The sequence below is a fragment of the Mchenga conophoros genome, linkage group LG20, assembly GCF_057382185.1.
Source record: "Mchenga conophoros isolate Kocher_MC1m ecotype Shallow Benthic linkage group LG20, M_conophoros_male_GT1.1, whole genome shotgun sequence".
In the NCBI taxonomy this organism is placed as follows: Eukaryota; Metazoa; Chordata; class Actinopteri; order Cichliformes; family Cichlidae; genus Mchenga; species Mchenga conophoros.
The window spans coordinates 32,576,386-32,603,371 of NC_140545.1; the positions used below are offsets into that span (position 1 = coordinate 32,576,386).

The 26,986-nt window shown below is 39.3% G+C and overlaps 2 protein-coding genes across 2 annotated transcripts; both read left to right on the forward strand.

Moving 5' to 3' along the window:
* The first annotated feature begins 2,162 nt into the window (after positions 1-2,162).
* On the forward strand, positions 2,163-7,030 carry rnf41 (ring finger protein 41). The gene is made up of 7 exons (XM_085260472.1): positions 2,163-2,289; positions 3,091-3,173; positions 4,283-4,391; positions 4,490-4,761; positions 4,864-4,999; positions 5,336-5,439; positions 5,536-7,030. Exons 3-7 carry the CDS (start codon positions 4,302-4,304, stop codon positions 5,888-5,890), a joined length of 957 nt encoding a protein of 318 aa, XP_085116598.1. The 5' UTR covers positions 2,163-2,289; positions 3,091-3,173; positions 4,283-4,301; the 3' UTR covers positions 5,891-7,030.
* A 1,415-nt stretch (positions 7,031-8,445) lies between these two features.
* Positions 8,446-26,577, forward strand: dgkaa (diacylglycerol kinase, alpha a). The gene is made up of 24 exons (XM_085259545.1): positions 8,446-8,831; positions 15,543-15,646; positions 15,979-16,055; positions 17,253-17,382; positions 17,565-17,639; positions 17,720-17,769; positions 17,859-17,933; positions 18,229-18,345; positions 19,895-20,012; positions 20,184-20,272; positions 20,387-20,506; positions 20,719-20,817; positions 21,058-21,144; positions 21,284-21,357; positions 21,451-21,525; positions 21,656-21,741; positions 21,830-21,919; positions 22,092-22,252; positions 22,344-22,408; positions 22,793-22,883; positions 23,010-23,196; positions 25,221-25,338; positions 25,516-25,576; positions 25,675-26,577. The coding sequence occupies exons 2-24, from the start codon at positions 15,571-15,573 to the stop codon at positions 25,747-25,749; spliced, it is 2,196 nt and encodes a 731-aa protein (XP_085115671.1). The 5' UTR covers positions 8,446-8,831; positions 15,543-15,570; the 3' UTR covers positions 25,750-26,577.
* The last annotated feature ends 409 nt before the right edge of the window (positions 26,578-26,986 follow it).

Sequence of the window (26,986 nt, forward strand, 5' to 3'; positions counted from 1 at the left end):
TACTTGAGGCTTGAGGTTTCTCAACTCAAATGAGGAACTGACAAAGCAAAGAACTTGACTGTTTTTACCACCACTGTTAGCTCGCATTTTATAGTAGTATGATGGGAGTGTATTGGACTTTGACCTTTGTGTGTTACTCATAAGGAATTTATATACTTCTTAAAGTGTTTGTTTTTGTGCAAAATACAGTAACAAGCGACATTAAAATATTGATCTGCTGGAGTTTATACGAGATTGAACCACTAGTTTCATAAGAAACTAATGTAATAAAATGACTGACTTGCATGCAAAAGTAATGTGAATATTGCTGTAACTAGCTCTAAGTTTCCTCACATATTTATAAGAGTACCAGTGCAGTTCAATGACACAGTGTCAGTGTTGGAGGAGCATGCACTCACACTGTTATAGACTGAGTCATTCATTTCAGTGTGTGCCCTGTTCTGCTAAACCAGATCCACCCACTCTGCATAAAGTGCATTTTCTGTCTGGATATTTCTACCTATTTTTTCCCCCTTCCTGTTTACCTTCTGTCCTAAATATAACATCATGTTCTTTCACGGCTGAGAAAGAATCGTGTCATATTTGTGTGGCTGTGCTGTGGAAAAGTAATGAGCAACCCTCCGTTTCTTTATGCTTTGCTAGGAAAATGGCAAATGGTTTCAGCAATTCAGTTACATGCACAGACATATCTTGAAATTTGGTATATTAGGCAGTTTGCACAACTCCAACAAGATTGAAAATCAATATTTGGTATTCCTAAAGGACGCCTGAACTCTCTTAGACACATTTTAGTCTTTAAGTAGTCTTCAGGAATAGTTCTATAAGCATCTTGAAAGAGATTCAAAGTTCTTCTTTGGATGTTGGCTAATTTGTGTTCTGTTCCCTGTCAAAGTCACCCCCACACTGTTGACGTCTAGGCTCTGGGAAGGTGAGTCCATGACGGATCGTGATCCATTGTGTGTGTATGTTTTTTTTGTTTGTTAGTCCGGGTATTCTTTAACTTAGTATGCTTTTTGTGGTCATTTTGATGGTTATAAATTAAGCCATTCATTGTTTAATTCTCTCCTGACCACCTCAAAACATTGAGACAAAAACGTAAAATCTGGATTCATCATCCTCACACTAAACAGGTCATCACAGATGGATCCCCCTCACTGGGACTGGTCCTGCAAGAGGTTTTTTTTCCTGGTAAAGGGAGTTTTTCCTTCCTGCTATCACCAGCTGCTTGGTCACAGGGAGTTGGGGTGACTGTTGGGGTTTTCTCTTTATTATTGCCAAGTGTATACCTTACAATATAAAACACCTTAAGGCGACTGTTAATGAACTGTAAATACAATTTAATTTAACTAAACTGAATCACACGTTGCAATTCATTGTCAGTCATTTGGCATACCTCAGCATTTTCTGTTTTCATATTTTAAGAATGTCTTCTTGACTGCCACTCTTCCACTGAGACCATTTCTAATGATGCATTACTCAGGTCCTGTGTCAAGTCTTTGCTGGCTGTTTTCCTGTTTGTTACAGACATAACATTCAGACACAGTTTTTTGTAGGCCTTCCACTTCTTTTGTCTTCCAACAGGCTGCTAATAACAAAGTACCTAAAGATGCAATTTAAAATCAGACAAATTTAATTTAATTTAATGCTTGAATGATTCATTCAAGTACCAAAAAGCTTGTCTAATAGAGTTCAGGCAATGCTGTAAGTAGTTTCAGAGATAAAAATGTTTTTATCTGAATATGGTGGGTAATAGGGATAGACTGAAAATGAATGAAAAAAGCAACCAATGTCCCAAGAAAATCTTTGAAAAATCATCCAGGAAACCTAAAGACGTATTGTTGAAGAGAACTTTAAAAAATACAAGAAGATCAAAATACAAGATTTTGCTTCCTGGAAGCAAATTATAAAGACATGAGAGGTGGCTCAAGTCTGTTTCAGATTACTGTATGTATTTGTGCCATATTTGTCTTTACAAATGAAACCATCACGGAAAAAATTAACTGGTAGTTCTAGTCAGATTTGAGTAAACGTGTATTATAATGTGGTCTGTAGATGAATGAAGATAGAAAGATGGATAGAGAGAAAAAAAAAGTTAAAGGACCAATCAAACGAACGTTGTAGCGGTACGTCATGACGTCGCCGCTCGCTTGCGTCTCAACGACGCTGAAGTGTAGGATGTAGCACAGGACGTGGCTATCAAGCTTCTAGCTACACTGGGACGTCTGAAACCCCCCCCCCCCCCCCCCCCCACAGAATTCGTCATAAAGAACTGGTTTAATACACGCGTAGGTAAGTATATCTGTTAGTTATGGTATTTTCTTCTAGCGTGTGCAATTGTAAGCGGACATTTCTCTGTGTAATACGCCTAGACTGAGCTCTGTCTGGTTAGCTTGATGCTAATATCCAGGGAAAACCAACGGTACCGTATTTGCTAAAAGGGATGGTTAGTGGAATAGCGATAGCTACATGTAATTCGTGACTAGAGAGGGGTTCTTATATCCAAGCATTGAGGTGCTTTTTGTGTGCTGACCCCAGTTGCTTTAATTATAAACCCCAAATTACTGGAGCAAAGTACAGCGTTGTCAACGAAATATCTTCCATATAGCTAACGTTAGCGATGCTAATGTTTGCAGGGCATGTTGAGAGCAACTGGAGAAATGGGGGGTCTGTAAATCGCCTACATGTGCCGCTTTCAGTCAAATTGGGTCATCAGCCAGTCAGCTGGAATGACAGGATGTTCTCATTAGGTGCCATAGGTGATAGTAGGGTTTAATTTACACAACGTTAGGTCAAGGGCATCGATACAGGGCTGTGTGCTCAATGTCTTGAGTCATTGTTCCTTTAAAACATTTTTTTGGTTAAAGCAGAAAACGATGTTCATAAGGATAAAACAGGTGTGAGATGCTGTTAGGTAAAGAATATAGATTATTGCAAGAAAATTTGAAAACGACTGAGCTCACGTCTTTTTTAATATATCTCCAGATAAATTGCGTCGATCTTGGATTTTGTCCCATGCAAGAACTGTAATGAATCTAACAATCACTGTGAATATTATAATTTTTCTTTTTATTTTTTTTTAAACTCTTTTAGCAAGGAGGCCATTTTACCAGATGTGACGTATCAGCAAAACATCAGGACCTGAATGGAAACATTTGAGGCCTTTTGTGCGTGAGGTAGGCTTAAAATATTTGAACGTGTGAAGGATTTAGGCAGATTATTTGGCTTTGCTTGGCAAGTAATTTGTCAACATGTCTTGGTAAACTTGCCCTTGTTCTTTGAATCTGAACTGCTTTTGATTCTTTATGTAAACTCAGACTGAGCTGATGGTGTTGAGCACAGTTGTATTATGAAGCAGGTTCAACATATCCAGGGGTTTTGTTTTTTTTTTTGTTTGTTTTTTTTTTGCATTAGCTGGCTTTACCAAACCTAAAACTTTATTTTAAAAAAACTAAGATTTTTATTCATTCTCACGCTTGCATAAAAAAAGGGAATTTGATGCACATGACTGCTTCTCAGCATGAAATTGCCAGATTGTGTGATAGAGATCTATGAAGAACATACATACCTCAAATGGCAATTGTTGCTGCTAGACATTGTCAATAGATCAAAGCTAAATTGATTTTATTGGTTAAATATACTCTGTGACTGATATACAGCAAATTGACTGATTAATTTCTAATCTGCTGTATTTTCAGCAGTCTACTACGAATTATGACAACTGAATACATGTACATTTATATGACATGTGGTCCACAGTATGCACTGTAATGGCTTCATTTATTTTTATTAGTGTTGTTCAGCTGGTGCTATATATAAAATGGTTTCCTTCAGCAGAGAATCTGTAGCACACTTGGATCATGCTGTCTTTAAGAGTACCAATTAAATTGTGGCAGTTGCTCACAATTGTAAACCAGAACTCTGAACACACCTGCTCTGGACCAGGTTAAGAGTTTAACATGAGTTACCATGGTGACCACTTTTGTGACACTGAAAACTCTTGAGTTTTAAGCTTGACATACGCTGCTGACCTATTAGTCTCGCTTTGTGGTACACCCCTCAAGGCTAGTTGAGTACCATCTGGTGTTTTTCTTGTCACTAAAAGTGTTTTTTTTAAATCACTTTGGGGTCATTATCATGCACCCAAATAAATTTAGGATTAGTCAGTGCCTCTCTGTTGCATAAGAATTAAAAAATACTTAGTCTTTGTACAGATTAGTATCATCTGTCTACAGTTGTCTCTAAGAAGTTAATATGGCTAAAAACCTTTTTGTGTGTTGTTCAGGAGGTGTGGGTAATGTACCATGGGGTACGACGTTACGAGGTTTCAAGGGGAGGTGGATGAAGACCTGTTGTGTCCAATATGTAGTGGAGTGTTAGAAGAACCAGTGCAGGCAAGTCTTTGATCAAAATACCCCCCCCCACCTTTTAATTCTATCTGTATTTCTGACATTACATTTGTTTTATATGCATATGCATTTTTCCACCTCAGGCTCCACACTGTGAGCATGCTTTCTGCAATGCCTGTATAACGCAGTGGTTTGCCCAGCAGCAGATTTGTCCTGTTGACCGCACAGTAGTGACGCTGGCTCACCTCCGTCCTGTGCCCCGCATTATGCGCAACATGTTGTCCAAACTTCAGATCAGCTGTGATAATGCGAGCTTTGGCTGCACAGCCACACTGCGGTTGGACCAGCTGCAGTCACATCTCAAGGACTGTGAGCACAACCCCAAAAGGCCTGTCAACTGTGAGGAGGGATGTGGGTAAGTGGATTCCATAGAATAAATCCTTACAAGCCTCCTTTGTATTTTATAGTATTAAATTTTCTTTTCTTTCTTAATATTCTGTTTTTCTCACTCTTGCAGGCTTGAAATGCCCAAAGATGAGCTGCCCAATCATAACTGTATTAAACACTTGCGGAGCGTTGTCCAGCAGCAGCAAACTAAAATTTCAGAGCTGGAAAAAACTGTAGCCGAACATAAACACCAGCTGGGGGAACAAGTAAGAGTATTTTGCCTACACAATAGTATATTTTTGACAAAATATTCAGTCTAGTCTTGATAAAATATTAACAGTTGTCTGTCTGTATGATATTTGGCAGAAATAATTCGAGTGCCATGTCTTTGTGGTATAAGACACAGATGCATGCCTATTATATGTGTTTGATGGACGTGCAATAACAATGGTCTCCTCATTCTTATTGCACTTTTTTTTTTTTTTTTTTTTTTTTGCTGTGGATGTGAATCTATTTGGGTTTTTTAAATGGACAGTTACAGATTTTGTACTTGAGGCAGTTTTGAGAGGTTTTTCATTCACTGTATTGCTTTTCATTTCCAGAAACGAGACATTCAGCTGCTAAAAGCCTACATGAGAGCAATTCGCAGTGCAAACCCAAACTTGCAAAACCTTGAGGAGAGCATCGAGTACAATGAGATACTTGAGTAAGTGAAGCTTTCCTTTCCTCTCCCAATATTTGATCTGAAATAAATTCAGTTCCTAATTTTCTTTTTTTTTTTTTTTTTTTTTTAAATCTTCAGGTGGGTAAACTCCATGCAGCCTGCTAGAGTGACACGCTGGGGTGGCATGATCTCCACTCCTGATGCTGTCCTCCAAGCAGTCATCAAGCGATCCCTCATAGACAGCGGCTGTCCTCTCTCGATTGTAAACGACCTGATCGAAAACGCCCACGAGCGTAATTGGCCGCAGGGACTGGCCACTCTCGAGACGCGGCAGATGAACAGGCGCTACTATGAGAACTACGTTGCCAAGCGTATCCCTGGCAAGCAGGCAGTGGTGGTGATGGCCTGTGAGAATCAGCATATGGGGGAGGATATGATCCTGGAACCCGGCCTGGTTATGATCTTTGCGCACGGAGTCGAGGAGATCTTATAACTGTGCAGCTAGCTGAACTGATCCAGCGACGAATAGGGACGTTTTGCTTTGGGGGTTTGCTGTGATGAGTATGATTTCTCTCTTTGGAGTGAAACCTTTTGAATAAATCTGGCTTATTTAAAGTAAACTCTTAGGCTTACTCCTAAGCTTGATACCTATGCCTTAAAGTAAGGACAAATGCTTATTGAACCTGGCAAATATAAACTTAAACTGACTGATATCTAAGATAAAAGGTGAGATGTGATGTTTACAAGGTTTATATTTAGTGCATTATATGATCTGATTGTTCTGCTCCATGTCCTGATAGAGTAATAAGCCCAAACCCCAGTTTAATGTGCTCTGTTGTATAAATGCTTGTAAATAGAAATACTATATTGAATTATAAATGTTATACTCCTCACTGTAATTAGATTTTTCTGTTTTTGTTAATCTCAGTTCTCTTTAGTCAGCTTCTCTTACTGTCTACAGGGACGTGCTTGCTTTAGTATTTAGTTTCCTGTGAATATTCCCAGAGACATTGTGCTTCTCAGTTTAGATTGTTCAGACCTTCCGTGCCATTTGTTTTATTTATTGTGTTGCCTTTCACACAATTATGCTTGAAGATGTTATCATGTGACATTTGGAGCTCTGCCTTTATCGGTGCATTTGAAGTTCACTGCAGAAAGAAATTGATTTTGTGTTCTATCTGTTTGTTGCCTCAGTTGTACATATAGTCTGTATGTTGGGTCTAGTGAAAGTTTTAAAGTTTGGGATATGACTATGTATAATGAGCTTTGAAAAAGTGTTGTGGCTCATTTCTGATTTAAATATAGACATTTACATCATGGACATCTTTTTCATTATTCACAGTTGGCTAACATTGTTGCTGAAATGCCACTAAAACCAGACACAGCTTGGAGATTGTACCAGTATTTGTAAAGTCACTTTTAAGGCTTTCAAGAGGAGAAATGCTTTGCCATTAGTCACTCATTACTGTAGTAAGACGAGCAAAAAAAGCTGTTGTTATAGAAACCCACACAAGTGGATAATTCCCTTTACTATTTTCCTTGTTATTGTTTTTGTTATGTGTCTGTTATGTACCATGTTGTACAGACAAGGTAATAAAATGTAAAATCTGGGTGGATTTTTGTCATTGGAAAAGCCTGAGTTTTTATTTGGCTTCCTAATTAGGAAAAAATGCAGTTCCTTATTTTACCACAACATGTCATCAGAGAACTGCTGGGAAGTACACTTCATAATTCACTTCAGCTGACTGCTTTATATAAAGATTTAAGTCCAGAGAAAACTGCTGCAGCCTGTAAGAAGTCACAATATGGAGTGTAAGGTGGTGCTGTCCCAGTTTACGAAAAAAGAGGAAAGTTTAACCACAAAACTAAAGACGGGGGGAAAAGTCTGACTACTCTGACCTGACTCACTCTCCTTTTCTAACCCAGACACCCACATGTTTTCCATGTCTGTTATCCTCTCCTGCCAGCCTCGTCCTCATTGTGCAGCTTAATCCCTCACCATTGTGCTCAGTGGAATGTGAAATCATGTGCTTTACCAAATATTGTGGTTCTTGTTAAAGTCCACACATATAATTATGTCATGTGGTTGGTTGAGGACTGGTATGCTGCAGTACCGCACTGGCCAGAATATTACAATACACCTCAGAATATGTGTAAATGTATAATAAAGTACTTAAGCCTTTCCACAAGAAGCATAATTTAAATAAACAGAACTTGGTTTAATGGAGACGCAGAGGAAGCATTCACCTCATTTAAGAAAATTTAAAGTGTGGCTGCATTATACTGCAGCTATATATGTGTTTGTTAGGAAATAAACAGGCAGTGCAACTGTTTGAATTTCTCTGTTATATTAATGGGCTACTGCGTGAGCAACTCATTCACATACTGTGCGATAACACCAGAAGCTGTACGGCGTTCACCCATAACAGACATCTTGCATGGTAAGTTCAATTTTTCATTTTATCTGTAACGTATCCGTCGTTAGTGGTGTACAAATGTAATGAAGTAAAAAGGAACAAAAAACAAAACTTTTATTATTTAATAACAAAATACTCGTTTCTAATTGGATGAAGTTAACGTAAAACTCGCCAGCAATAGTATAGTCCCGGATTTTGTTCACGTTCGATATCAATACGCACTGTTTGTTAAAGATATGAGTTCATAGCCGCAGTATTTACAGTATTTCACTGTTTACTCACTATTTGATTAAAAGCATACATCGGATAGCAGCGTAGCCTCTATAAGGCTTATAACCACGCAAATACAATTAATATTTATCGTTATTGGTCACTATCTATAAACAAATTCTATCAACACCAAGGTGGCTCGAGGTCTGTAGTCTAAGTAGCCATAAGTTTAGTATTTATTTATCTATTTTTTGTTAATGTTGTTACAAGCAATTTGAAGGGGTTAGACGGTGATATTGCTTTATTGTAACCACGGTGGCTTTTTTTGTTCTGCGCCTTAACATGTGACGTCAGCTTCATCACTTTAAAAAGGCTCACGATGGACAGCAACACCAAAAACAACAACAGCGCTGCAAATGATAAAACTGTTGAAAGCATTACGGTGCAGCTTTTAGCGTATACTTCCTGAAAGATGCAGAGTGATAACTGCGCTTTTACAGCTGCATAATTTAAACGAAGCATTACTTTCTAACTTTGCAGATGGACGCACGGGACCGGAATAACGGGTGTGTATTGGCTAGCAAAGGAGGGCGCAGATCAGCTGAGGCGGTGCTTCGCCGGAGGGATCCTCAGTCGCTGCTCTGCGCAGTAGTTCACCGCTTCCACTCGGCAGACCTCGCCGCCTCCGTTTAAAGTTAACGACCACTTTGCTTCGCGTCTGAGAGCAGGATTTTGGTTTTGATTTTTTCTTCTGCACAGCGTCGAGACGGACTGTGTAAAGGCAACCAACACAGTGGCGGCGGAAAGGTAAATGACAAAAAAACAAAACCTTGCACCGTTCGCATTGATCGAAGTTTTAGCAAACCTCTATACGTCTTTCGGCTGCAGATGAGCCCCAGTCAAATAAGAGAGAGTAAAATTTCGTCTTGGTTTTGCGCTGCTATTAAGAATTGAATGAAAAGATCCAAGCAGATTCATGAGGATATCGATGAATTTCAGCTTGGTGCTTTTTTGCTGCTAATAACAGAGTAATTCACTCAGCAGATCAGCCTTTTAAAAATCCCCACAAACATGCAAAATTTCAGTTCCCTTTGCCAATAAGTTTGGTACCTTTGTCAGCCTATTTCATGTGTCAGAGTAGGAAATGGTAAGCATGTAGGCTGCTAAACACCTGAAGATACTTCATGTAAAACACTTACTGTTTTCTGTTTGTCCAAGCATGTCAGCAGCATACTCGACAAACAGGTTATTGGGTGATTACACTGCCTGATAGGACTTTATCTGAGTAACCCCCATCTGAGATTACAGGTGTTGCAGGGTATGGTGCTACACCAGTGGGAAAAAACAATAAGTACACCCCATAAGGGCTTTTGTATGAGTTTTCGTCACTACTGGGAAGGCAAAATCCTTCCTGGTGTGAAGTAGGTGATGGGGCACGTTGGTGAATAGCACTATTGCATTGTTTACTCAAACCTCTCCTTTCACTGGCATATGTCTGCAAAACACGAGTCCCCATGTTAAGTGGAAAAAGAAAGCATACAGGACAGTCTAGATATCAGGTTTGTGCCCCCCATCACCACTCTTTTTGTCCCAAACTCTCCAGTTTTGCAAGCGCTTTACATCCAAGTGATTTAATTTACAGAGCAGTTTTTCCTTTGTCATCTTGTGAGCAGGTTATTTTTAACGCTGAATAGGCTCCGAGGTGCTCATTTGTTTGCGGCTGCAAGAGGGTTTTTAGGAACAGACAATCAATAGTGTAGTCAGGTCAATTGTGCCATTGTTCACGTTTGCATCACAGGCTAGAGGATGTAAATTAAGTAGAATTCAGCCCATTCTGTGACTTTCGGTTTAACTTGCACATTTTTAATGTTCCAGCTATAGTTTTGCAGGATATGAGAAAGGATGAGCTTCCCTTCCTTTATTATATTAGCAAACCAGCCTAAAATGAATGAGCTACTACCTGTGAATATGGCATGAAGTGTCCTACATCAGTAATTTTCAGTAACACACTATGGTAGCATGCTGCGACTTGTAACGCTGATCCTTTCCAGTGAAGAAAATTCCTCAAAGTACAGGTTTTTTCCCAGTTCATAATTGGTCTTTAGTTGGTGGTAACTACACAAGTAAGCATGATCAGATCACATAAGTTAAAAGCAAAGATTAGGTATCTTATTTGACAGAAGTCCAGTTATTTCCACATTAGTGCTGATCATTTTGAAATAAAAATATGTATTATGCAAGAATTAATAAAGCCTCAATCAACAAAACTGGTTTTTCTGGCTCTGACTGAACCATTTAAAAATGTTCAATGCAGGAAATCCCGAATCTGTATATTATAGCTCTTTCGGATGGAAAAGACTAAATTACTGGTATGATAGTGGAAAATACCGCTGAACAGCACTTGAGATCATTTTAAAAGAAATGTAACATTTGTTTCATTTTTAGTTGTGGAGAGATCTGTGGGTGAACCACACAAGACTCCCTGATAAGTGCAAACAGTCACACCATAAAAGCAATGTGGCCCTTATATGACAGCATGCACTCTCACTAGTCTGGGCAGGTTTGAGGGTTTTTTTTCTGAAGGCAGTATGGTGTTCTACGGGGCTGTCTCCACACACACAAACACGCACACACAGCTATTATATAAGTCACATTCAAGTCTGAACTCAGAGTGATGGGCTGCTTTCACTTTGAAGCTTGTGAGCATGTAAAGCCCTGCCTACATTTCCAAGAAATGTGTGATTCATGCTGTAGTGAATAGCTTTTGTTGTTTTTTTGTTCAGTCTTTTTTTGTCTTGATTTACAAGCCATGTTTATTATGTTCACATTATCCAGTATTCCTCCTAACTGGAGCCTGCAGTTTGCATTCTTCAAATATCACCAAACAGTGGTAGACAAGGGAAAGCCCTGTTTAACAGAGCATGCTCAATTGTGACTGTGGAATTGTTTTGGCCCAGCTTTGTGCGCTCTATCTATCTATCTATCTATCTATCTATCTATCTATCTATCTATCTATCTATCTATCTATCTATCTATCTATCTATCTATCTATCTATCTATCTATCTATCTATCTATCTATCTATCTATCTATCTATCTATCTATCTATCTATCTATCTATCTATCTATCTATCTATCTATCTATCTATCTATCTATCTATCCTGATTGATGAAAGTTATAATGAAGTTTTACTGAAGATGAAAACAAAACAAAACAGAAGTAGAAGCACTACATAAATGTGCAGAAGTACCATTTTTCCACCACCACCAGTTAGTGGTTTGTAACTTCAGGCTTAACCTGCAAACTGACCCCTTAAGCAAACAGTCCTTTTATAGTTAGGGGAGTGTTTCCCTCTTCATGCAATGAGTCACAGTAGCATCTGCATGTAGAACGCAATTTGGAGCGTGTCCTCTAGTTTTGAAGGCCAACCAAGACCTGTGGTGTGGGAGGAGGCACCGATGAAGGGGGAAGACTCACAGTTATGACTGGGCTCCCCTTCCCTCTAATGGATACCCCCCCCCCCCCTTTCTGCCTCTGGATCCTCCTACCTGTTAGTCACCCATGGCAGCACTTTGACAGAGAGCAGCTGATGTAGGGAAACACTTTCCATAGCAACCAAACATGTCTGTCCTTCCACTTGTGTTAACCCGATGCATTCGGCACACGGTTCAATGAGCAGACTCGTTGTAGATTCGAGAGAAAAACAAATGGCCAACATTGTATGTTGACTTCTCTTTCTTCAAAGAACCTACGCAGTGTTTTCCAACCGCAGAATGACGGAGTCAGTGACTTACACCCTGCAAGTGTTGCAAAACAGCAGATTTCCTTGACACAAGGCGTAGGCGTTATGACAGCTTGCACAAACATTAGCCTGCGTGGAAAAAGGTCATCCCCAAGTATACCTTCAAGTGCCTGTTGTAAACATGGTGGTTTTAGGGTCGTTGACAGTTTTAAATGAAGACTTTAAGAGCTCATAATTAAACCCTTGCCATATGTTAAGGAAAATGTAAATGGAACTGTCGCTTTAATCCTCCAGTTTTATTTTTGTAGTTTTTTTTGTTGTTGTTGGGGTTTTTTTTTTGTCCGTGTGGTGAAAGCAGTTGCTTTGGTGTTTTTTCTTTTGGGCAAGTGGTCAGAAGTTAAAGCCGCTGTCAGGCCTGAGACAGGTGGTTTTTTTCAGAAGTTTATTTGGGAAGTCGATGTTTCTGTCACGAGTCGTTGCTAACCACTTTAACGTTTAAATTGTTCTTCAGTGCTATTTGAAGAACCACTACTGCGCCAGTAGCTTCTGTGCACGGCTGCTCAGAATAGGTTGCATCATTTATTCTGTACTGATTATATGGAGCAACATTTTGTTTAAACAGTTATACCTCAAACTGTCTGTCTGTCGAGCAAATCAAAGTAAATCACGTAGAAGAACTGTACTCTTTTTAGGCCAAATATGAATTTACATAGCCAAGACTCTACCACATAAACTTTATATAAAGGAACACAAACAGTTCCTTCATAAGGTATCTGCCATTTAATGTTATCAGTGGGACCTTATTGACCTGACTTAGTCACATGGTCTGTATTCGGTCTTACCGAGCTTCAGGCATTTGTGAAACCTCCTGAAACATGTATGCCCACTTTAGTAAGCTCATTTAGTCAAGGCCATAATTTTTCAAAGAAATCCATCCCATGCTTTTGAGTGTAAACAACTGGCTCGTGTGCGTTACACTCTTCATCCGTCCTCTGAGAACATAGAATGCTTCTTCCTGTCCTGACTGGTCCCGATTTCCCACTCTGCATCGTGCATGCAAATCATTATCTAATCAGGAAGTGTGGAATCAGATTACTCAGATAGGCTCAAGATCTAGTGGAACCAGACAATAATGATGATGATGGTGATGATGATGACCATGATGCTCTGGGAAGGAGAGAAAATAGGCACGACGCTGTTCATGACATCATGAACAAAAAACACCTAAAACGTATCGAAAATGAGGTGTCTTTTTATCTGCAAATAAAAACTCACTCGTAAGCTTGTTTTTAGTTTATTTCTGGGGCAGTTTTTAAAGAGATGGAGACAGGAGAACATTTATAGAATAAAGAGGTTCAGGCTGTAATCTGGTGATCAGTAGCAGATGGCTTCTCATGATTCCTCCATGTGTCACTTTGCTGTCGATAAAAACCTGGCCCACCTGATCGGCTGCATAAACAAAGTGCTAGGCAACGGCTCTGACCTTTTGAGGGAATTAAGTGAGGACAGCCTGAACCTTTCGGAGCCCAAAGAGAGAGCAAATGGATTCAAAGGGAGTGGGTGTTATTTCAGATTATTTCATTTCATTTTCTCAGGACGTTCTTTAAGTACTCTGATTTTCCTGTTTGGTGCAGGCAGCCTTCACTAATGCCTAAACAGACTGCACATAGATGTGTGAAAACACCTGTAGACAGCTGTGTGAACGGCACATTTACAGTTCGTCAGCCCGGACGGAACACCACCATGAATTTTTTTTATTCTGTTATTCATAAGACTGGATTTGCAGCGTGTGCATGAAACTCGTCTTTAATAAGAAACAAACAAAAATAATTTTTCTTGTAATAATTTTATTAATGAACACATTTTTAAGCATGAAATCACCATCATTTCTAGTGGGTGCTTTAAAGTTTGTTCATAATCAGATTAGTGTTCTCAGTTTTTCAAACCTGAATCTATTTTGTTGTTGTTTGCCTTCGAAGTCTTATTTTGCATTCCAGTTTCCATTTCTAAACAGTAATAAAATCAATTAGGAGACGATTCAAACTTTCACATAGTGTACTTGTACTCTTAGAGAGTGTTATATAAACGGTATTTAATGGTTTTAAGTACCCATTACCGCTGCACAAGAATGTGGAAGAAGAACGGATCGATTTATAAAAAGTCTTCCCTGCATTGCCTCATCATGGTAATATAATTCAGACAAAACCTAATGTAGCTCGCTGTGATTTATAGCACAGAATGACAAATACAAAATATTCTGTCATGTGGAGTATTCAGGGGTTAAACCAGTGCTGGTGTAATCCTTTTGAGAAAAGCCAAGTAAATTTAGCAAAAGGATGACAGGATAATAATAGATGAGAAAATGTGTAAAAGAAAGAATTCGTGACAAGTTCAGAGGAGCCATAAAATCTTTGAACAGCCTGAGTCTTGTCAGTTTTACAGCAATATTTAACACTGTACCTACGTATCCTCTCCTTTATTTAATACAGCAAGGGTTCTGTTTGATTATTAATTCAATATTTCATTTCTAGATGGGAGAAAAATGGCACGTTTTTTGCCTTAACATTAAAGAAATGGATACTAAATCAGAAAAGCACGTGTGCTATTTCTTGGTGCCAGACGTGATGGAGAGATTTCCTGGCTCACCTAATTGTAGAACATTGATCACGAGTATGTTAGGTATACTAGAAATTTGCTATTGATTTTATCCGTGCATTTCCTTAGGAACCATTTTTATCCACACACATCTAAAACAACATTAAACAGGATGTCAGGATGCCACTTTGCTCCCTTCCATTAACCAGTTTCTCCTCTTTCTTTAATTAGTTATGAGCTGTATGCTTTCCTGTCATTATAGAATTCATCCCCCATCATGTGGAGTCGTTAAAAGTAACATACCAAATCTTCATCCGCACTTCACGCTTCCTTGCTTCTGAACGACTTGCCGGGCCAGTTTTTATTGAACTTACAAGCTCTTTTTCTGTGTCAGATTCAAATTCACGCTGTCTTTCAGCCTTCTGTGACATTTAAGTCTCTTCCTTTTGTTTAACGGGGAGGCCCCTTGACGAGCCAGTTTGGTTTTTGCAACCTCTCCACAAGGTTTTATTGTTTATCTGTGCATTTTAACACACCAGTGCATCTTCTTGTCCTAAATGAAACCAAAATACTCCCTGTAGCTGGTACTTTGCAAAACTAATGTGGGCCAGTGAGTACATGGAAAAAGACTTTGGGTGCAAAAAATCCCTAGACACAAGGCATCATGGGAAAATTTAGCCTCAAATTATTTTTGAAAGCCTTTCGGCCCAGTTTCCATTGGCTAGTCGCATACTCTGGTGGTGTGAGATCTAAAACAAACAGTGTAAAAGCACAAGTGCTTAAAGTTTGCTGTGTTTGGCAGTGAAGTTGCATTTTAGTGCATCATACGAGGAAAAATGTTATCATGTTGAGGAAAAACTGTGGGCGTATGCACCTGGACCACAGTGACAATATTGCGTTCTGATTTAAAAACGCCCTGTTGTGGTTGTTTTCTGATTAAAGACATTTTAATGTGTGCACAGTTCTGTGTACTCTTGCTTCTGCTTCAAAGAAAGTTTGGATGTTAAGAGCGATTCTCCCTGTCTATAATCATGGATTTTTACAGAGCGAGATGAGAGATGCTATCTTTTGCTTGCAGCCACGCTTTTATGTTTTACAAAGAGGCAGGCTAGCGTGCACCCACCTTCTCTTTTCTCTCCGTCTACATCTCACTGTTTCTCTCGCTGCCTGCTTGTTCACAGGCAGGCAGTTTGTGCAGAAGCAGGCACCATGTCCTCCCCCACAAACCCAGAGGTGAAGGAACTGAACCCTGTCGACTTTATCCAGCTACAACAGTACATTGAATGTGAGTACAGACAGGCGGGCAGGCAGGCAGCTTTCTCAGCGCTTAACACCCCCCCTCCACTTCCACTTCCACCCACACACACTCATTTACACTCGCTCATGGTTTCTCATATCTAGAGGAGGTAGCAGTCTACCACATTCTCTTTTTCTGCAAATTGAGCATGCATATATATATATATATATATTGTTGTACTCCAGATAAATCTATATTTATGGTGTAATCATATACACAGATGACATTTAGAAGTGTGGATTAAAAACGTTTGCACACAAAGTCGAATGGACGAAGTATGCGTGCGTATCCCTGTGTGACCTGCGTGTCTTTGCTTCCAGACAACAACTTGAAGGTGAAAGATGTGCTGAGGGAATTCTATGCAGATGGCAGTCTGGCCCGGCACAGGCATGGAGAGGTGAGGGGACAGAGTGTCCTGCTGTTCACAGTCAAATCCATCCCTCCAAAACTAATTCACAGAGATGCCATCTAAAAGCTTCATAGCTCAACAGAATAATAGGTCTGAGAGTAGCTGTTCGCTGTAAAATGAGAATAAGATTTACGTGTATTGGGCAGTTATTAATTATCCTTCGCTGATGAATTAGATTTCAACCTGCAGTATCGATCAGGCTGACTAAGCTGTCCATGAGAAATATCGTCAGCGTATTCAAGCGAGACTGCAAATGTAAATTACCTCCTTAGATTTGCCCACGCAGCAAGGCCTTGTTTAACAGTGTGCTGGCTTTCCTCATGCAGTGTAAGCTCAGATGTGATTGAACAGCAAAAAAAAGACTGCTCAAATCAATGGCTGATGCTGACTAGTAATTTGTGAAGACAGCAAATACAATAATTTCTTAAGTATTTATTACAGCAGTGAAAGTTTATTTGCCACTTTGAGTTTAATTAGAAGAATGAAATGTTGTTTTTCATAATGGGAGAGAACACAGTTGCGTCCATAAAGTTACAAGTTAATTGCTGTCAAAATACAAATACGGCTACAAGACTACATTTAAATGATTTGTTGGAAATGTTGTTGTGTTTTGGTGCTGCAGCTCCGTTAGTCTCTCTCCCTTGTTTTTTTTTTCTTTGTGTGATCCGGCTGCCTTGCATTTATGTTATTTATTACTCGGGCAGCTCTGCAGGGTAAAAAGTATGGAAATGCATAAGCAACAAGAAATGGGTTTGTAGTTCACCATTATCAGGGGACTACAGCTTGTTAGCCCTGCAGCATAATATCATGTGAGAAACACAGATGCCATGCCAGACAGATGGACTGAAATCTTCAAGCAGGAGCTTGTTTTTTTGTTTTATGTCATTGTCACATGACACCCTGTAGACACTTTGTTTTGGTACATTTTTCAATTATTGATTAAATCTATTTGAGAAGCTTTTGAAGCTTCTGAGATCTTGCCAATCCCTATTTGAGCTTAGAACAGCTGATAAAGCGACACTTGTAAAATATACGTTTTTCACACAGTTGTTCATAGTATTATCTTTTTTTATTTTCAGAAGTAACAAGCATATTATATACAAATAAGCTTCAACCCATTCATTTCGCGCTTCACTAGACTGCTGTAAACAGAACATGCTTCTCCCATTCATGTTTTTTTCCCAGTGCATCAATGAAGAAGGCTTTCGTCTGTTTCTCAAGACATATTTAGAAGTGGAGGACTTCCCTGTGGATCTCTGCCAGAGACTCTTCCGCTCCTTTCAAAACTCTGAACCCGGCCAAGAAGACAGTACCAGTGAGATTATACATACGCACCGTGCATACAAACAGCTTACCGCCTTTTCAGCCGACCCTTTTTGCCTCATGGCCGATTTGGCATGCGTGCAGTTATCACCACATCCCTGCATCGTACTGTTTGTATACATATGTTAACTAGAGAATTCACAGCCTCCTCTCTCTCCTCAATCTCTCCTGTAGAGGAAGTCTTCCTTAAAGATGTCTCATGTTACTTCTCTCTACTTGAAGATGGCCAGCCCAGGGACAAACTGGAGTGTGAGTTTTTGTTTTCTTTTGTGCCCAAAATAGTAATGACTCATCTAGCAGCTCCACTTTCATTTCCATTCTTTTTTCAGTTGCTTTCAGGCTTTATGACAGAGATGGGAATGGAGTTTTGGACAGCTCTGTAAGTTGTTGAGAAAATCTTTTAAAGTATATTTAAAACATCTTCAAAACAGCCGCAACACTAAAACAAGCCTGCTACATTTTGAACAGGAAGTGGATCGGATTATTGCGCAGATGATGCACGCTGCAGAATATCTCGACTGGGATGTGTCAGAGCTCAAGCCGGTAAGTCCCAGAATATAAATGTAATGCAAATGTTCTGCATGCACTGCACTTAGGTAACGTATAGTAAATGTATGTGAAGACAGATTTATTTGCACAAGACATCCATAACAGTGTCGGGTACACACTATATGGCACTTCTTGTTACTCATTTGCCAGAGGTTCATAAAGTGATAAGCTTCTCTGCATATACAATTTACAGATTCCAGCTCGACTAGTTTCAGAAACCACATGGCCCTTTAAGTAATAGAAACGTGTGTGCTGATTGGATAATAACAACTGAATGTGATTTCATCAGGTTCTGAAGGACATGATGACAGCAATTGATGCTGACAGCAGCGGCACAGTTTCTCTGGATGAGTGGGTACAAGGAGGCATGAACAACGTTCCCTTGCTGGTCTTGCTGGGTCTAAAGGTGCTTTTAAAAGGAGCGTGTGTTGGCTCCAAAGTCCAAGCTCAAATATATTTCTTTTTTATAGCAGATATCTCACAAAGTGGTAACTACTCTTGTAAATTCCTGGCCTCGCATGCCTCGCCTCTGTCCTTCGCCTCCTCCTCCTTTTCCCTAAAGCCCTTTTTGCCAACTCACTGTTACAGGGTGTGGTAATCTCATTCCTTCCATGCTCTGCACCATCAGAATGCCTTTGTGTTTTCCGTTTATTCTGCACAATATGAATGCTGGAATGATATAGCAGTGCTTAGCGCTAAGGCCGTGTATATACAACTAAGGAAATAATTAAAGGAAAGCACCCTAAGATTAAAAGAAAACAAATGACAAAAAGGGTTTCCCTTTGTTGGTATGTGCCAATCCATGTAATTAAAGAAACATTTTCATATGCTTGCACCTCCCCTTCCACTCAGAGCTAGACTCTCAGCTTTTCAGCACTTAAAAACTTAAACCCAAAGAGCTCAAGCATATTTGTTTGTTATTTTTGTAATTTTATTTTTGGGACTACAAACCAAGCAGAAACATCTTTGGGTCTAATGGAATTTCTCTTGCGAGACTTTTCTCACGTGTCACTCTGACCTTTTCCTAAAATGTTTTAATCCCAAACAGAGTAACAGTTTCCCACCACCATCTGTACAATTTGTATACAAGTCTGGTATATTTTATTTTATTATAAATACTTAAGGAGTTACACATGCTTGCATTGACCGGTTGTATTAATCTGAGGCTAGTATTCACAAGAGTTAAACAGAACTCTCCATTGACAATTCAGTTTTTCATTTCATCCCTTTAAAATGAATCTATTTATTATTGGCCCTATACTTTAAAGGGGTTTGATGAGATCCGCTTTGTGTTATCGATGTTTAATGTGTTGCCAACAATATAGAGCTACGCACAGTCTGTTTGACAGTTAGCTGCAGCGACCTAAACCCACAAACTAGATTGTGTGTTTGGCCTCTGCAACAATGCCAGGGACTTCCCCTCCAGCTATTTCTAGCCACCAGTGGACATTTGAAGCCTAGGGTGCATGAATTCAGCCCCCTCACAGTTCCTGTATGCTGATTCGCAATTCTGTCTACTGATCCTCTTGCAGCAAGTGAAAGGGTGATACATCCTGTCATTTAAAAAAAAATGTTTCAGTATCTAATCTGGATAAGAACGCTGACCACTCAGTAAACAGATTGAAACAATTTTATAATCTTCTGTTAAGCGAGATTATAGATAGTTTTGATTTGAATGTCCATGAAGTTGTGCGTTGTGTGATGATATGTAGAGTCACCGCCATACTACATAATGAGCCATCTCATTAAGTTTAATAATGAATGGGTGCAAAAGATGAAAATCATGCCTTGTTGTGGAACTAATATCTAAGAATTGGAAGAGAGAACAGCTTCTGTTCTTGCAAACATATATTTTTCTGTTCAAAAATCATATTCACAAAATAAAAGATCATAAACTGTTTTATTCTTCCCTTTCTTGCACTGACTTCTTCATTGACTGTTGTTTCAACAAATAGATGACCCAGAAAGACGGCCAACACCTGTGGAGGATGAAAAATTTTAACAAGCCTGTTTACTGCAACGTGTGTCACAGCATGCTGCTGGGTTTGAGGAAGCAGGGACTGTGTTGCACCTGTGAGTACAAGAACTAACCAGAAGAGGGCGCAAGGAAGTGTCTAATTTGAAAATTGCATAATTTTTTTTTTGGGATTAATCAATGCTCATCTGCCTCCTTGACATTTACCACAGTAATTTATATGTATTTACAAATTATGTGACAGCTGGTTTGTGTGTCGTTTTGTGCAGCCTGCAAATACACAGTCCACGGTCGCTGTGCAAACAAGAACCCGGCCCCTTGCGCCAGGACATACGTGAAGTCAAAGAAAGAAATAGGGGTATGCTGATGTCTCCATGACAACCTTTACAGTCACATGCACGGTCTAAATTTGATTTCATGCTATGTCTGAGTGCTCTTACATGGACAATTTAAAATCCATCTCACTTTTCAGGTTTCAACACACGACTGGGTGAGTGGGAACTGTGACTCTAGGAAGTGTGACAAATGCCAGAAGAAGATCAAGAGCTTACAAGGCCTAACAGGCAAACACTGTGTGTGGTGCCACACGATGGTGAGCAAACATATCAGTGCATGACTCACTGAGGAATAAATTTGAGTAAATTATTTTCTAATCAAGGAGGAGATTTGATTTAGTTGCATTCTGGAATTGTTGTGCGCATTTGTATCTATTGAATCCAGGAAGCCTCCTTTCTATACAGTTTTTTTTATTGTATGCTCTAAATCTGCACTGTATTTCTGAGTAATTTTATTTGTATTCTACAGCGTCATGATCAATGTGTGGACCAAGAGTCAACACCGTGTACGTGTGGGCTGCTCAGAGACCATATTCTTCCTCCATGGGCCATATATCCTGTTATAAAGGTACACAACTATCCTCAGGCACATCTCAAGCAAATGCACAGCTCAGAGAGTACGCAAACAGTGCCTCTCTCACACCAACGCAAAGCATAACATCGGCCAGAGGCTGTTTTTTTCATTGGTAAATCATTCTCACCTGTGTGGCATTTTGTTAGGTACACAGTGTAGATATTTTTTATCCAAGGAACGCTATGATATTTTTAATGATTTATTTACTCTCTGTCTTTATTGTTCTCCCTAAAGGAGAGACCAAATAATGTAAAAAATGGCTGCTCTGGGTCAGGAGATGACAGCGAGCTCAATACCACTCCTGACGGACAAGTGCTTCAGGTATTATTCATGCAAGCAAAAGCTTTTCATTAAAGCTGAATAACAAGAGCTCAAAAATGTACACCATGCTATTAGTGTGGGGTTTGCTTTTTATATTCCTTTAGTATAATACCTGTAACATTTGTTTATTAATCATCAGATCTGCCCTGTGCTGAACGCCCATCCTCTTCTAGTGTTCGTCAACCCTAAAAGTGGTGGTAAGCAGGGAGAAAGGTGAGCTCGGAAAAGAATATTTTACTGGAAAAAGAGATTTCAAATCCATGAACATTGTGCAACTTGGTTTTCTTTATGTTTTCTTTATTTCAGAGTGCTGCGCAAATTTCAGTTTTTACTGAATCCACGACAAGTATACAACCTTTCAAATGGTGGCCCTGGACCAGGGTAAGTAAAGTGATACAAGAGTTTTTGTTCAAATTGATTTTAATATTAGATTATTTCTTACCACATTATCCTGAGTACTTACTTAAACCTCCATAACTTCCCCCCAAAATATCTTTCACATTTCTTTCAGTTTGAGTTTCTTCAGAAATCTTAAGGAGTACAGGATCTTGGTGTGCGGTGGAGACGGCACAGTTGGGTGGATTCTCGATGCAATAGGTGAGATTGTTGGCATAAACTTCACAACATCACATGTGAAATTGATTGTTACACGCTTTGTATTTCCTTCCCTTTTTTTTGTATTCAGACAAAGGCAATCTGCTGGTGCGGCCACCTGTTGCTGTACTTCCTCTTGGCACAGGAAATGACCTTGCTCGATGCCTTCGCTGGGGAGGAGGTGAGAAACGAAGAGATGAAGTGTTCCCTTATGTAAATAAGATAATACTTGCACGTCACTATTTTCACGTTATGGCGCCACTGTCTATGTGTGCTTTCAGACAGTGGTTGCACTAATTAAATGGGCTTCAGCAAGTTCTCAAAATTACAGTTCTCTTGTCTTCATCTTTAAGGGTATGATGGTGAAGATCTGAACCGTATTCTTAAAGACATTGAGGGGAGCTCCCAGGTGCTGATGGATCGCTGGAGCGTGCAGGTTATCACTGATGAGAATCAAGAGGAGGGTGACCCAGTGCCATATGAAATAATCAACAACTACTTCTCTATTGGAGTTGTGAGTTTCTCATAAATGTGTAATACAAGAGGAAGTGTTTTATTTTCGGTTTAGTAGGTCGTATAATTGCTATATTGTTTTGTGTTTGCAGGATGCCTCCATTGCCCACCGGTTTCACACAATGAGGGAAAAACATCCTCAGAAATTCAACAGCAGGTTTGCATATTTGTTTGAATATTATGTGTCTCTAGGGCACATTGTCAGGAACAGTAAACAAAGCGAATGCATTCCTGCTTATAGCAATACAACAGTGTTTCATAGCTTAACAGATGCACAGTTTAAAAACACAACAGAGCTAAAAGACAGCAAATTTTCTCTTCGCAACATGACTTCTATATTTCCTGTTTGCCTTTGCAATTACTGATTTTTTTAAAGCAGTAAAAGGCACGAATGCTCGAGGTGACAGCAGATGTCTGTGGCACCAAGTGTTGCTGCTTGACTCCTACTCTTTCTAAAGCGCTGCGTGCACTAAAAGGAGAAAATGTTCTGTGAAAGTGAAGTATCACATAAACCTAAAGGAGACGCTTTTTCTAACGGCAGAATGAAGAACAAGCTGTGGTATTTTGAATTTGCCACTTCAGAAACCATCTCTGCTTCCTGCAAAAAACTGAGCGAAAACTTAACAATCGAGGTGAGAGCGCAGCACACAAGTTTGCAGTTTGCTACTTTGAAATAAGTAGCCTCGATACAAAACAGCAATCAGAGACAGCGCACTGATATTTCACTCTAACGCTGCGGTGCGCTGTACTGTCTCCAGTGTTGCGGTACTCCCCTGGATCTCAGTGCTGTGTCTCTTGAGGGTGTTGCTATCCTGAACATTCCTAGCATGCATGGTGGGTCCAACCTGTGGGGTGAGACCAAAAAAGTGGACACTAAGGGACTGACGGCGCAGGAAGAGCCGGAGGTGATCGTCAATCCAGAAATCCTGAAAGTGACTTCCCAAGGTATTTTGCAGTTGACCTGTATTATTCAGATGTCTGATCTAACAGCAGTGGTCCTGAGAGAACACAATGAAATTAATGAAATTATAATTAGCAGCAAGTATAAAGTTTACCTAAATTCATCCTCACCACAAGCCTCATCTCCTGACCTGAAGTCACGGCTCTAATACACAGAAACGTGCAATAATATGTTTATTTCTTTCTGATATTGTAACGATTTCTTGTCAGCAAATTAGACATGCAACAACTGACAACCAGCAACATCGAAAACTAAACAACGTCAGACGGATATAAGCTAACATTATGTTTGCTTTAGTGTCCTAAAGATTACATTTTCCCTTTGTTAAATTCCTTCCTTCAACATAGGGAAGTTTATTCACTATGTGAATGTTATCAGCAGCATTTACTGATAGAAAAGTTCAGCTTATCCTCAAACTCACATCAGCATCAGCGTCATTGGACAGAAGTAAGGTTCACTGACTCATCGACTCACCATAGACACATTAGACTTTTCACAAAGTTTAACCTGTCACCAACTCCTTTATGAGTCTTTTTACGAGCCACCAGCAGTGTGTTCATTAAGTACTTATCTCTCTTCATCCATTCTGTTGGTATATATCCAGAGTATATAAACTTACTTCCTAGAGGAATTTCACCATTAAGAATGTGTTGCGGGCACCATATCTCTCTCTTTGATAGTTTTAAATAACCAGACAATCCCAAAATACACGGTAGTCATTTGCATTTTAATTTCCAAATTTTCTCCAAAAGACAGGGGGTTAGTGCTCTAGTCTAGTTAGTGCTCTAGCAACAGTACTAGAGGGTGTAATAAAAAATAAAAATCGATTTATTCCAACCAAACTTCCTCTGTTTCTAAATTTCACAAATTATAATAACAGTCCAATGAAACTGGAACCCATATGATGATGTTTGCTCTAACTTTGAATGTGGAGTTACTGATTTTTCCGGCCACTTGAGGGCAGCATAACCCTGTGTACGTGAATTTGACCCCTTTAAGGTCATCTATGCTGTACTATACTGTACTTCTGTCCATCTCCATATATTTATTCTTGGATTCTACTACAAACATATTTACTACATAATTCACAGTTAAAGATAATCCCTATTTATCCTATTTATTTGTAGCAGCCCCTCTTCTCTCTTTGAAAGCGATAGTCCATTTTATGTTCAATATAGGTATTTGTTGTGCCTGAAAATGAACAAATAAATGAAATGAAATGAATGAAGTGTTTAACTTTTTTTTGACTTGCCAAAATATTAACACTTAAATGCATGGTTTTAGTGCATACATACAAATAAGTACCTGGTGCTATTTGTGTAATCTGGTTATTGAACTTTATGATACCGAGCCACCAGAATAGCAAGCCAAAATTTCAATGCATCTGTATTCTTATCTGCAAAAAAAAATGTTTATGTGTTATCTTCTTTTGATTGTACTGTAATGTCCCTCCATCATCTTATCAGAAGATTTCAGCATTCATTTGAAGTAGGCCCAATTTCTCACAGAAGGGATGCTAAGTTTCCACGTGCTTCTTCAGTGCTTGAATGACACCATGCTAACATTAGCCAACTTCCCAGAAACGATGACGCATACAGGCTGAAAGCTGTTGACATCTCAGCTGAAATCTTAAGAAGCAGAAACCAGCTTCTGCAAAAATGTTGGTTTTTTTTCTTTTTCTTGAGGTTCTCTGCACTGGTGGTTAGTTATGGTTTGCTTCTCAAACCCGTTTCCTCCTAACTATTCATCTCTATGCTGTCAGCCAAGACCTGAGTCCAACCATCCTGCCACTGTATGCACAGAGAAACTTGTGCACGTAAACTGCAGTTGTTTGCAGGTGCATGATGATTATACATTATGTATGATTATTGATATACATTGGTGTGCTTCAAACCGCTGTTGTTATCGATCTCCACTCTGATGCACATTAAATATGAGAAGTGGCATCTGCCTCAGGCCCAATCTTGTCTTCCTTCTCTGGACTGATTAGCCTCTGCTTTCTTGTCAGACCTCAGTGATCGGCGATTAGAGGTGGTCGGCCTTGAAGGAGCGATGGAGATGGGCCAGATTTACACTGGACTCAAGAGCGCGGTGCGGCTCGCGAAAACGTCTCAGATCACCATCAGGTGAGGGGGGAAAAAAGGCACATGGACATGTTCAGACATGACAAGGCTGGGCTCTCAGCTTCAACAGTGGGTCATAGTTAGGGATCATCATTAGTTAATTTACATAAGAAGATACATTTACATTTTAATGACACATGACCATCCTGATGCATTCTGTTTATCCCTCTCTACACGTAGGACAAAGAAAGCATTACCAATGCAGATAGATGGAGAACCGTGGATGCAACCTCCCTGCACGGTAAACACTGCACAGGCACAGAAACACAGTGGCTGCTTAATGTAATGAAGTCACATGCCTGAAATGCCTGATTTTATATATTTTTTTTTAATTTACAGATTCAAATCACACACAAGAATCAAGCCTGTATGTTGATGGGTCCTCCAGCCAAACCATCTGGCTTTTTCAAATGAAACAGACTGACGACATGCAAGTGTTTGCTGTAAATAGACAACTGACTCTTTTTCTTTGTAACATAAAATCAGTTTGGATGTGTATGCTGTAGAAAAACTGCGTTGTGACAGTCAAAGTTAGGATAACTATATTTCAAAAGTTCTGCATTACTGTAACACATAAACTAAGCATGGCATGATACAAATACAAATGTTATGGTACGCATTGTGGCAAAAATGACTCTGACCAAATTTTCTCAGTGTTTTCTATCAATACTCAACACTTGCTGTGTGAGTGCTAAGTGGAAGTGCTGCTCTGTAGAAACTTAAAGCAAGCTGAATATCATGCGAAGAGTAGAGTATTCAGCTCCATGTGCCTTTATTAGCTGTTCTCTTCATTATGGCTTAGGTAGACGAACATACAGGCATGCACTTTGAGCATAGACCATGTAGTATTGCTGTTTCGTTGTTGTTTTAAAGAAAGTCAGAAATATGTTTGTGTGAATTTGGAACCAAGACAGAAGAAAAGACAAAGCTATATTTCAGTGATGTTGAAGATACTTGAAAGTGTTTTTGGGAATAGCAAAGAGGCTGCATGTTGATTCACTGCCTGCTGTTCCCGTGTGTGTGTTTGTGTGCATCAGTATGAGTGTGAGGGCATAAAGCTGAGATATGTTGATTTTAATTTGTAATTTGTGATGAGTTCAATTCGAACTTATTGGTTAAGATATGTTTAAACATGTTTATTTTTATTTAAATGCTTTATAAATCATATCATTCCAGTATATCAGAAGGATGTTGATGTAATAAGTGACTGTGTAAAGATTTTAATAAATCACCTGGACTTCAGTTTTTGTTTTGTACTTCTTACAATTCGATAATTTTTACATACCACAAGGGGGCATTGCTAACTTTTTTAGTCCTGGGTCATCCTCTCATCAAAGTCTCTCTCTGGGAAAGACTTTTGACTTTTTTTTTTATCTTAGAGATTAATCTGTTTAGTGTCACGGATCAATAATCTGTTCAGATTTCCCCCTGCTGAATTTTAACAAGTAATAAAAACACTAAATTTGCAACTAAAGGTTGGTTTGAAAGCAACAAACGTTGCTGTCACAGCAGTGTGAGCACTAACAACACAATGACACACTTGTGGAAACTCTGTCAATGGCTGGTGGTCACAAAGGTTTACACAACTGTAATGCAAACAGTCGGCCACACAGAACATTATGTAAGACCCCAGGTTTCTAATGAAATTTAC

What these genes read in the sequence shown, in the direction of transcription:
- rnf41 (XM_085260472.1), top strand. Translation starts at nt 4,302, where the DNA reads ATGGGGTACGACGTTACGAGGTTTCAAGGGGAGGTGGATGAAGACCTG. An exon ending in AACTGTGAGGAGGGATGTGG is followed by an intron (nt 4,762 to 4,863) that starts GTAAGTGGATTC and finishes TCACTCTTGCAG; the next exon opens with GCTTGAAATGCCCAAAGATG. An exon ending in AACACCAGCTGGGGGAACAA is followed by an intron (nt 5,000 to 5,335) that starts GTAAGAGTATTT and finishes TTTCATTTCCAG; the next exon opens with AAACGAGACATTCAGCTGCT.
- dgkaa (XM_085259545.1), top strand. Translation starts at nt 15,571, where the DNA reads ATGTCCTCCCCCACAAACCCAGAGGTGAAGGAACTGAACCCTGTCGAC. An exon ending in CGGCCAAGAAGACAGTACCA is followed by an intron (nt 17,383 to 17,564) that starts GTGAGATTATAC and finishes TCTCTCCTGTAG; the next exon opens with AGGAAGTCTTCCTTAAAGAT. An exon ending in GCGAAAACTTAACAATCGAG is followed by an intron (nt 22,884 to 23,009) that starts GTGAGAGCGCAG and finishes TACTGTCTCCAG; the next exon opens with TGTTGCGGTACTCCCCTGGA.